The sequence below is a fragment of the Peromyscus californicus genome, unplaced genomic scaffold, assembly GCF_007827085.1.
Source record: "Peromyscus californicus insignis strain IS unplaced genomic scaffold, ASM782708v3 Scaffold_7__1_contigs__length_154581171, whole genome shotgun sequence".
Lineage (NCBI taxonomy): Eukaryota > Metazoa > Chordata > Mammalia > Rodentia > Cricetidae > Peromyscus > Peromyscus californicus.
Window position 1 is genome coordinate 93,913,113 of NW_026294595.1, and position 11,331 is coordinate 93,924,443.

The 11,331-nt window shown below is 41.8% G+C and overlaps 2 protein-coding genes across 6 annotated transcripts in view; one reads left to right on the top strand and one right to left on the bottom strand.

Moving 5' to 3' along the window:
• Window positions 1-1,498: 1,498 nt before the first annotated feature.
• Window positions 1,499-10,869, bottom strand: Oip5 (Opa interacting protein 5). 3 transcript variants are annotated; one of them, XR_008214824.1, is made up of 7 exons: window positions 10,478-10,869; window positions 10,223-10,289; window positions 8,513-8,635; window positions 6,851-6,932; window positions 6,106-6,210; window positions 3,589-3,716; window positions 1,499-3,279 (listed from the first exon to the last, which is right to left on the bottom strand). XR_008214824.1 is itself a non-coding variant. In XM_052722805.1 (6 exons), exons 1-5 carry the CDS (start codon window positions 10,863-10,865, stop codon window positions 6,115-6,117), a joined length of 756 nt encoding a protein of 251 aa, XP_052578765.1. In that variant the 5' UTR covers window positions 10,866-10,869; the 3' UTR covers window positions 1,499-3,279; window positions 6,106-6,114. The 3 variants fall into 3 exon arrangements, 2 of the variants coding, with proteins under 2 accessions (XP_052578765.1, XP_052578766.1); XM_052722805.1 differs by lacking the exon at window positions 3,589-3,716; XM_052722806.1 differs by lacking the exon at window positions 1,499-3,279 and having other exon boundaries at window positions 3,292-3,716.
• Window positions 10,870-11,000: 131 nt separating this feature from the next.
• The window catches only part of Nusap1 (nucleolar and spindle associated protein 1), a 30,652-nt gene continuing 30,321 nt past the window's right edge, over window positions 11,001-11,331 (top strand). For 2 of the 3 annotated variants that reach the window (XM_052722802.1, XM_052722803.1), the window contains exon 1: window positions 11,001-11,211. In XM_052722802.1, the coding sequence (XP_052578762.1) occupies window positions 11,119-11,211 (93 nt within the window). In that variant the 5' untranslated portion in view covers window positions 11,001-11,118. Of the gene's footprint in view, window positions 11,212-11,243; window positions 11,328-11,331 lie in introns of those variants that run through there. The other variant, XM_052722804.1, reaches the window with a different exon arrangement.

Here is an 11,331-nt window from a genome sequence, read left to right on the forward strand (position 1 = left end):
TTGGGCTGTAAGAGCTGAGCAGATAGAGGCATTTGCTGCTAAGCCTGACCTTCATTTGATATTCAGGACCCTAGCTGTAGGAAAGAAATGACTCCCACAAGTTAACATCTGACCTCCAGACATGCACATTTATTATTCTGTAATAAATGTAAAAACAGATTCCAAACTGGACGTAGTGGTGTGTCATGGTAGCACTTGGGAGGTAAAGGCAGAAGGATCAGTTCAGATTCTTACTATGGAACTGGTCTGAAGCCAGCCTGGAATACAGTAAAGGAAGATGTTACAAACTTCAAGATAGGCTGTTGTCAAATAAAGAGAAACAAACAAGCTACTGGCTTTTATTACCTGACTGCTCAAGGACGAGAATTTTTAGCATTGTGATGAGCAGCATTTACTGGTAAATTCCACACAATATCTATGTTACAGATATTGGCATCCATACCTGTGACATGGGCCTTCCCCAAACCTTGATAAGGCTATTATATTTTTGATTTCCTATAATTGCATATTCACAGCTTTGTATGACATGGGCCTCCGTCAAACCTTGTAAGAACATCAGCCTATTAATGGTGTGTGTGTGTGAAGGGGTGGGTCTTTCTTTAAAGAGTCAAGTGGAATTATAAAACGTATCCAAGCACTCATTTTTTAATCTTTGGGGGGTGGGGTAGGACAGGGTTTCTCTGTGTAGTCCTGGAACTCCCTTTGTAGATCAAACTAGCTTTGAACACACAGATCCTGCCTCTGCCTCCCAAGTGCTAGGTACTCCTTTATAAGCAAAGCATACTCTGAAAGAAATGTATCTTTAAGTTTTTTTGTTTTTGTTTTTGAAGACAGGGTTCCTCTGTGTACAGGCCTGGTTGTCCTGGAACTCAGAGATCTGCCTGTCTCTGCCTCCCAAGTACTAGGATTGATTAATGGTGTACACCACCACCACCCAGTTTTTTTTTTTTCCAGAGCCCCACAACATTCTTTTATTTAGAATATTCTATCAGTTCATTGTCTTTGAAACCAGTGTTATTTGTTGTTTTTAACAAAATCTCAATCATTCGTTTAATTTTACCAATAAAGACTGGGGAGACAGATGCCGGGGTAGAAGCCTGCTAGCTCAGAGAGGCAGAGAAAGCACCCAGCTGACCTTCCTCCTCAGCCTACTTCCAGAAGCCTCCCACCACCTTCTCCTATGCTGTCTCAAACACCTCTCCTCAAATTGAATGTCCCTCCTCCCTTCTACTTCCTGTGCATCTTTCTATCCATCCTCCTGACTCCCTTTACTCTATGGTTTTTCCTAATAATCCTATGTTCACTTCCTGTCAGCTGGTTGCTTGCTCTTGACCTATGGTTGACTTTATATAGTCCTGTTTACAATATTCAAGCAGGAAGTTCTTGAATTAAGGGTGTGAGGGCTGAGCCACGACACAACTAGAAACAGGGTTTTTTTTTTCAATAAACAACACAATCTCCGGATCCACAGTGTGATCAAACATCCTGCAACAGTTAATTGTCTTTAAAAGCTTTTTATTAGCATATATTAATTATATACAATGGATTTTGACATTTTCATACTGTATTTGGATCACATTCACATCCTCTTCCCCCTCCCAAACAGTTCCCTTTTTCCCATAGCTCCTCCTCTGCTTTCACGTCTTTATTTATTTATTTTTAGAGGTGGGGGGTGACCCAATGAGCTTCATTAGGGTTATTTACAAGAGCATGGGCACCTAACCAGTGTCTATACGACAACAGAAGAAATACCTTTTTCTGCATCATCAGCCATCAATTGTACAAACCCTCAGGGAATGAAGGGCCCTCTCTCATGAGCCCTATCCCTTCTGTGACAGTGTGGGAGTATTTTAAAGTGTATGTGGACAAATGCAGATGTTACCGGCTCAATCACTTGATGTCTCATGATACAATTAAGAGACTGAAATATAAGAGCTAATAATGCTCCTTTAGCTAACATGAGACAGGTTTTCCTCTAGTCCAGGCTTGCCTTCTGCCTCCACCTCAGACATGTTAGTACTACAGTAAACACTACTATACTCATGGCAACAGTTTTCACTGAGCACTTCCTATATGCTACGAAGATTCTTTATTACATTAGATCTTCTATTGGGTGCTTATGTGTATTTTCTTCCATGTTAGATATAAAATAGACACAAAACATTGATTTGTTTAAGCAAACCCACAGAAGGAACACAGACAAGAGGGAATAGAAGTCTTCACTAGTGAGAGCTCTGCTGTATCTGTCCACATTACAAACACGGTGTTCCTTCAGTCACTCTACACTTGAGCAACGTGACTTTTACAACACGTCTATTACAAATAATGTGTGCCAGGTACCTTTTTTTTTTTTTTTTTTTTTGTCTTTTTTGCTATTTTGTCTCCCTCCCTGCCTCACCCCAGAGCTGAGGATTGAATCCAGGGCCTTACTCTTGCTAGGCAAGCACTCTACTACTGAGCTAAATTCCCAAACCATATTACAGATAATGTGACTGTGAGCCTTTTGTGCACACACTGGCACACATCTGCTACATGCTTACTTAGTACAGGTGCCTAAGGATGAAGTTGCTGCTCTGCAGTAGCCCTTATGTCTTTAGTTCCCACAAGCAATGCTAAACCGGCCTTCAGCTGTGCCAGGGTGTTACTTGTACAAGTAGCTTACAGGAATTCTTTCACCTCGTCTTTACATCATGTTTTGATTTTCACCAATTTGATGTTATTTTCTGGTTGTCAGTAGTGAAGTTGGGTACCACTTTTCAAGCTTTACACTTTTCTGTAGTGTGGGAGCCTCTGCATGATGCAAAGTACTCTACCTGAGTCGTATCCCTCGGCCCAATGCCTCCTTTAAAATGCTTGCACAAATATTTTGCCAGTTTTTAAGTGGGTTGTTTTTTCTGATATATAGCAGTTGGTCGATAGCTTCTGTATTCTGGACTTTCATTGTTTATGTGTGACATTTTCTGCTGTTTCTGCAGTTTTTCACTCTATGTTGTCTTAGTTGAAATTCTGTATTTTAAAGTACTGTCATCTTCATCAAACAATTCATGCTTATCTTAAGAAACTTTCTACTGTGAGATAATGAAGATTTTCTTCAGGGTTCTGCTTAAAAGCTTTCTATTTTCACTTTTAACATGTAGATCTTTACACTGCCTGGACTGATTTCATAGGACAGCATTCAGTTTCTTTTTTTCTGCCCGGGGGGTAGGGGGGATAACCAGTTGTTCCAGTATTCTTTAATTCATTTGATCCTCATCATAGGTGTGGTTACTGTTTTTATCCCTATTGTACACAGAAACAAAACAGACTTTAATTCTTCAAGTTCATGACTACTAATAATTAATAAGCAGAACTCAGTTTAAATCTAAAAGGTTTCTTTCTTTTGGTTTTTTGTTGTTGTTGTTATTGTTTTGTTTTTTTGTTTTTTGAGACAGGTTTCTTTGTGTAACAGCCTTGGCTGTCATGTCTCTTTGTAGACCAGGCTGACCTCGAACTCACTGAGATCCACCTGCCTCTGCCTCCCAATGCTGAGATTAAAGGTGTGTGCCACCATCACCTGGCTAAAAGTATTTCTAAAATCTGTTCTCTTACCAGCATATTATGTTGTGCCTCTCAAAAATGGAAGTGGGCACCAGGGAGATGGCTCAGCAGGTAGAGGCATTCGCCACTAAGTCTCTGATGCCACATTTGAGCTCTGATAAACATGTGCCCCCACACAACTGTAATGAAAAAAGAAAAAAGATACTTAATTTAGAAATAAAAAAGGAGAGGCAGCAAGCTAGCTGATCGGGTAAAGGAGTTGAGCTACCATCGAGAGGGCCTGAGTTTTATCTTCAGGACTCATAAAGCAGGACAGAACTGACTGCTGCTGGTTGTGCTCTGAATTCCTTTTTTAAAAAAAGTGGACATATATTTTATGGGGAAAATACATTTCTTGGACACACACATAAATATTCATATAAATACATACATATGCTTCCTAGTTTAATCTGAGTCAGGCTCAAGCACTTAATTTCCTATAGAAAGTCTGATCCAAAATGGCAAATCCAGAAGTTAAGAAAAATAGTTATTAGCTGGGCAGTGGGCAGTGGTGGTGCATGCCTTTAGTCCCAGCACTCATGAGGCAGAGCTAGGCGGATCTCTGTGAATTCGAAGCCAGCCTGGTCTACAGAGCGAGATCCAGGACAGGCTCTAAAGCTAACACAGAGAAACAAAAAAAAAAAAAGAAAAGAAAAATAGTTATTACATCAGAAATAACCGGGGCTGGAGAGTTGGCTCAGCAGTTAGGAGCACTGACTGCTCTTCCAGAGGATCAGGGTTCAATTCCTAGCATTCACAACTGTCTATAACTCCAAGATCTGACACCCTCACATAGACAAACATTCAAGCAAAACACCAATGCACATAAAATAAAAAAAAGTTTATAATTGGTAGGGCTTTCACCTACCCTGTGTGAGGCCCCAGCAACCTACACACAATGACATAACAGTTTTTAAGCTTTTATAAAGGAAATATGTTAATTTTAAGGTAAATATACTTACATGTGTTTTAAAAATCCAGTTGAGCATTGTATCTCACTAGGCACTCAGGAGGCTGAGGCAGGAGAATTGCTACAGTGGAAGCCAGTATAGGCTACAGAGTAAGATCCTGTCTCAAAAATGATTCAATGTATTATTAATTTATTAGGTTCCATTCTGTGGAGCCGAAGAGATGGCTCAGCAGTTAATGGCGTTTACTGCTAATGCAGAGAACTGGGGTTTGGTTTCCAACACCCATAACTGACTTAACTCTAGTTCCAGGGGATCTGACAGCCTCTGCAGGCCCAACAGGCTTGTGGTGCACATCTTTAATCTCAGAATCTAGGAGACAAAGGCAGGTAGATCTCTGTGTTCAAGACTAGCCTGGGCCAAATAACATGTTTCAAAGTGGCCAGGATTACACAGTGAGACCCTGTCTAAAAACAGCAGAAGACACAAATTGTTTGTTATGCAATTTATTCAATGTTACTTCTTACATATCTTTTGTTTGTGTATTTTTTTTTTCAAGACAGGGTTTCTCTATGTAGTTTTTGCGCCTTTCCTGGAATTCACTTTGTAGCCTAGGCTGGCCTCGAACTCACAGAGATCCGCCTGCCTGCCTCTGCCTCCCAAGGGCTGGGATTAAAGGAATGCACCATCACTGCCCAGCATACATATATATTTTATATAAGCAAAAAAATGATTTCTAAGAGCTAGGCATGGTAACGTACGCTTTTAATTCTATCACTCGGGAAACAGAGGCAGGTAAATCTTTATAAATTCAAGGCTACCCTGGTCAACATAGCAAGTTCCAAGACAGCCAAAGCTACATACAGAGACCCTCTCTCAAAACAAATAAACCAAGGCTGAGCAGTGGTGGTACACACCTTTAGTTTCAGCACTTGGGAGGCAGAGGCAGGTGGACCTCTGTGAGTTTGAGGCCAGCCTGGTCTATAGATCGAGATTCAGGACAGGCACTAAAGCTATACAGAGAAACCCTGTTTTGGAAACAAACAAACAAAAAAACAAACCAATTATTTGGGGCGAGTAGGGATTTTGGAACAAGTTCTCATCAAGCTTAGGTTGACCTCAATTCAAACGAGCCAAGGATAATCTTGAACTTCTGATCTCCGTGCCTGCATTTCAAGTGCAGGAATTACAGTCATGTGTCGCCACATCTGGCAGTCCTCTCATTCTTAGTGGTATTTAAAAAATAAAAGACCAATCAGGTGTGGCGGTGCACACCTTCAATCCCAGCACTCTGGAGGCAGAGGCAGGTGCATCTCTGTGAGTTCCAAGACAGCTAGAGGTGCACAGTGTGACCATGTCTCAAAAACAGAAACAAACAACAACAACGAAAAGAAAAGACCAGATCACTGGGGCCTAGAAAGATGGGTCAGCTGCTAAGAGTCCTTCCCATTTATGCAGAGTTTAGTCCCATTCTCTCTTCTGGCCTCCATGAGCACATGGACACACAGACACACACACACACACACACACACACACAGACACACACAGAAAGATCTTTAAAGAAGAAAGAAATGACAAACGGCCCTGTTGCTGAAGATGGGAGAAAGTTCTGTACTCATACCTTGTTTCTTCACTTTTCTTGATTAGACTGATGAGGAGTCACTTCCTTCAAAATCTCTATCAGTGAATTTAAACGAGCATGCATTACCACTATCTTCTCTTTCAGCTGGGAAGAGACAGAGATCGAGGATTCTTTTTTTTTTGTTTGTTTGTTTTTGTTTTTGTTTTTCGAGACAGGGTTTCTCTATGTAGCTTTGCACCTTTCCTGGAACTCACTTGGTAGTCCAGACTGGTCTTGAACTCACAGAGATCCACCTGGCTCTGCCTGAGGCATGCACCACCACCGCCCGGCTCGAGGATTCTTATACTCCTCACTCAATCCTCAATCTGCTGGTTATAATGTTACCAGATTTAAAATAAAAAATAAATCTATATTTAAAAAAAAAACCCACAACACACACATCCACTTAAAAATTGCCTATATCAAGGGAAAGGATAAAGCTGAGTTCTAGGACAGCCTGATTTCTGTAGTTAATATGAGGGCCAAGTCACAGTTACAAAGTAAAATCCTGTCTCCAGGCCGGGCGGTGGTGGCGCACGCCTTTAATCCCAGCACTCGGGAGGCAGAGCCAGGTGGATCTCTGTGAGTTCGAGGCCAGCCTGGTCTCCAAAGCGAGTTCCAGGAAAGGCGCAAAGCTACACAGAGAAACCCTGTCTCGAAAAACCAAAAAAAAAAAAAAAAATCCTGTCTCCAAAAAGAAAACAAAAAAGTTGTGTTTATTAAGTAACTACACAACCAAGTTTACCTCTGCAATCTTTTCTGGTAGAGGCACATTGTGAATATCCATCTCAGATGCATTTACTATGGTCTTTGTTTTTAAGAGATAACTAAAGAGAAAATATATAGAGAAAGTATTAGTACCATTACCAATGAATCAAAGCCTGCCTATTCAATGGCTTCAAGGATCATAGTGTATTTCATTGGAAAAACAAATTCTCAATTAAAACCACAAACTCTGCCTCATCCTTCCCCATTCTCAGAGACAAAATTATCTCTCAGGAAAACTGAAAACAAATCCAGAATCAAATGAATAACTACCATGGGTGAAAAATTCACTAAAGGCTGGGCATGATGGTATGTGGTATGATGGTGTGCACCTTGATCCCATCACTTGGGAGACAGAGGAAGGTGGGTGCTGGAATCTGAACTCCGGTACTTTGATAGAGCTGTAAGTAATTTTAACCTCTGAGCTGTTTCTCCAGCACTTTCAATTTCTTAAAACACCTTAAGTCAAATGTTTCATTAGTTAGGAAAATGATGAAATATCCAATGAAATCTATGGGAAAAAAGTAAATGAGATCACAGGCATTACTACACCCTATTCTTCATTTCAATAATCTTTTTCATCAGGTAAGATTTTTCTCTGTATCTGGAGAAAAGTGCAGAAAATAGTGTGGAGTATTCACTTTTCAAGTTCAGCACCAGTATCATCTAAAAATGACTCTAGGTCCCCGTGGTTAATATTATCACCTTGGCAGATCTGGGATGGCAAAGGAGACAAGCTGCTATGAAGCACTATCTAGATTAGCTTAATTGAGGTGCAAAGACCCCCTCTACATGTGAGTAGCACCATGCCATGGGCTGGAGTATTGGACTAAAAATAAAAATGAGAAAGCAAGGGCTGGAGAGATGGTCCAGTGTGGTTAAGAACACTGGCTGCTCTTCCAGAGGACCTGGGTTCAGTTCCCAGCACCCACATGGCAGCCCACAACTGTGCGTAACTCCAGTTACACCCTCACGTATATATACATACATATAAAACACAAATGCACATAAAAAATAAAAATAAATCATTTAAAAAAGAATGAGAGAGAAAAAGCAAGCTGAGCATTAGCTCCAATCTCTGCTTCTTGACTGCTGACACAATACGACCAGTCACCTCCTCCATGGCTTCCCACCATGATGGACTGTACCCTCAGATGTGAGCCACAGTAAGCCCTCCCTTCCGTAGGTCACTTCTGTCAGGTATGCTGTCCTGTCACTAGACAACCTCATTTCAAATTCCTGAGGGAGAAAAGCTGACTGGCTTCAATGGATCAGGAATAAATACACATGTATATTTCTTTCAGGCTGGGTACCGTGTAGGCCAAGTCCTATCCACGAGAAGGGTAAGAGGCACAGCAGTAAATGAAGTTATATATGACACTATTTCGCAAAAGCATACCTTCCAGAATTTCCCTTAATGAAAGAATACTCTTAAATTATTCTATATGACTATTAAAACATGGTACAATAAAGCATCTAAATAAAATAATCATATTTATCACAGGTTTGTATTTTGTCTTTATTTCAGGTATGTGTATAATAAATAGTGCCTGGCCTTTTGCATCTTCTCTGGTTATAAACACCTGGACTTTTCTAGAAAATTTTAAAAACCTTATTTGATAAATAATCTCTCTCTACTCACCACACCATTTTATCACAGGAAAGGCAGAAGTGACCTCTGAGGGCAGCCAGAGCAGCATGGGTGGAGTACAGATGGAAACCAACAGGAACCCCACAGGAATTACAGAACAGAAGGTTGTATGTGCTGGTGGGAATGGAAGAAGCAGAATATAAAATAAGGAAAACCCAGAGAAGAAATAAAAACTACCACGGGCAGGAGGATCTGAAGTTCAAGTTCACCAGCATCCAAGGACAGCAGGGTTATAGAAGACTCTTGTCTCAAAGAAACAAAAACAAAGAACATAATTTATGACAAAAACAATTATTCTATACTTCCTCAGATCACTTGTATAATTCATGGCTCCCTACCTTATAAAAAAAATTACTACTGTCCTTAAGATGTTTGGGGTTTTTCTGCTTCATGCTAAAGAGTTAGCATCATATAGCTTGCTGGGCCACTGGAGGACTTAAAGCATTGACTTCTATATATTAAACAAATACAATTGCATCTCCATTTCATTATCTAGAACAAGGTCAATTAGATTTAATTTCTATTCATTATAATATTCTGTCAATCTGGAAGACAAGACATAATAGCAACAGGCAGTGAAGTGGAATAAAGATTTCCTCTACTCTTGCCTATTTTCTTGAGTGCTGGGATTAAAGGAACCACCATCCTTGGCTAAAGCTTTAAGTATCAATACACAGTAATCCAATAAAACTTTCTTAATATCATATACAACATGAACTAATAATCAACTACTGAGTTCAAAGATACTAAAAAAAGGCATCTCAAGATCTCAAGTGCACTAGTAAAAATGACCATTTACCTCAACGAGAGTACAAACAAGAGATGAATACAGTGAGGGAATCAGGGCTAGAGGGACAGCTACCAAGCTTAATGACCTGAGTCTGATCCTCAGGAGATGCAGACAGGAGAGACTTGACTCCTGGAAGCTGGCCTCTCACCCTCATATGTGCACCTTAGTATGTGAATGCCCACACCCACACTAAATAAACAGAGTAAAACTATTTCTAGGTTATAATGTGAAACAGAAATCGAACTCTATTCTTGTATGTACTTTTCTTGAAGTACCAACTCTAGCACGGCACACAAGTTAGGTAAGCACTACTTCTGAGCTATAGCACATGTCCAAATATAGAATTAAAACTTTTTATCGGGCTTCTTTTAAGAAATTTGTTGTAGGCTCCCATACTTGAGACCCCAGCACTTGGGAGGCAGAGGCAGAATTGTAAAGTCAAGGCAAGATCGTATTACTAAGAACAAAAATGATTTTGTAAAATTAAGATATTTTATGTAACTAACCGGGTGTTGGAGGCGCACGCCTTTAGTCCCAGCACTCAGGAGGCAGAGCCAGGCAGATCTCTGTGAGATCCAGGACAGGCACCAAAACTACAGAGAAACCCTGTCTCGAAAAACAAAAACAAAAACAAAAAAAAACAAACAAAAAAAAAATTAAATAGTCCTAGTTATCTCACAGGATATGGACCTCAGATGTTAAAACATATACCCAACCCTAATTTTCATTTCATTAATGCCTTGTTATGATTCAAACGCATAAAAAGTATATCATTGAAACATACTGTATGGAGAGAATAAACTTAGGTCACAACAAAAATAAAGTTTTCTTCTTGCTCACGACAATTAGGTACTCCTCAGTGTCATTAAATCAGGAACTATAGATCCACCTCAGGAATTCTCCACACGTACCTGCATCTGAGAGAACCTTCAATGCCAACCAGAAAGGGCTCTAATAAAACGACGTTGTTCGTGACTCCTGGAAGACAAACGGGTTTTGAACAGGAGAACCTCCCACCATAAAAGCCAACAAAACGGGTGGGGCTCAGCCAAAGACGCATGCTTAGCTCATGCGAGGTCCAGTTCCGGAAAACAAAACCACGGCTCCCTCACCTCTCCTCCTGCCCCGGCCTGCCTTTCTCAGACGCCAACCCTCGCCTCACTCACGGGAGAAAGCCACGGCCCCGAGAGACTTGGACAGATCCCAGGCGAGATGCAGGGTGTCGGCGAGCACCGCGTGGCAGTGCGCACAGTGGAACACGGCACACCTCTCTGGTTCCAACCACGCAGGACGCCGCAGGTCGACGAGTGACGCCTCCACCTTAGTCCCGGAAGGGCCCAGAGGGGAGGACCCATCCACCACCTGAGTGTCCCACTCCATGGAGTTAGTAAAAGAAAACGGCGTGTCACTAGAATCACTGCAAGACCGTGTCTCCAGTAGCAAGGGGCGGCGCCGCGAGCGTGCCGCCATCTTTTTGAAGCCCCGCGCCTCCGTTTTGCGCACGCGCCAGGTTCCACCCAACTGAAGTTTACCTGCATTCTCATTGGACAACATGCCTTAAGACACGCCCACAAGCTGTCGCGCGCCTGCGTATTAATTAGTTAGGCGTGCGGTGTAGCGCGCTTCAGCCGTTCTATTGGCCAGCATTGAAAACCCTCGAGGCGTTCAACCAATGGATGTGCAGCAGTCTTCATTTAAACTGACTATAAAAGTCGGCTTGTCAACGCCTCGGGTGGCGCCAGTTTTGAACGGTGCTGTTTGAGTTGTCTGGCTGTTTTTCTGGGTGTCGCCGGGATTGCAGAACGCGATGACGGTCCCCTCTGCAGAGGAGCTGGACTCCTTCAAGTACAGTGACCTGCAAAATTTAGCCAAAAGGCTGGGCCTCCGGGCTAACCTGAGGGTACGGTGCTGACTGGTGGTGCGGGCAGTTGGGTGGGCGGGGTAGAAGATACCTGGAGTGTAGGGGACACCGGGCGAAGAGACTGAGAGGAAACCCCCGGGGGACGCTGTTTTTGGGTGA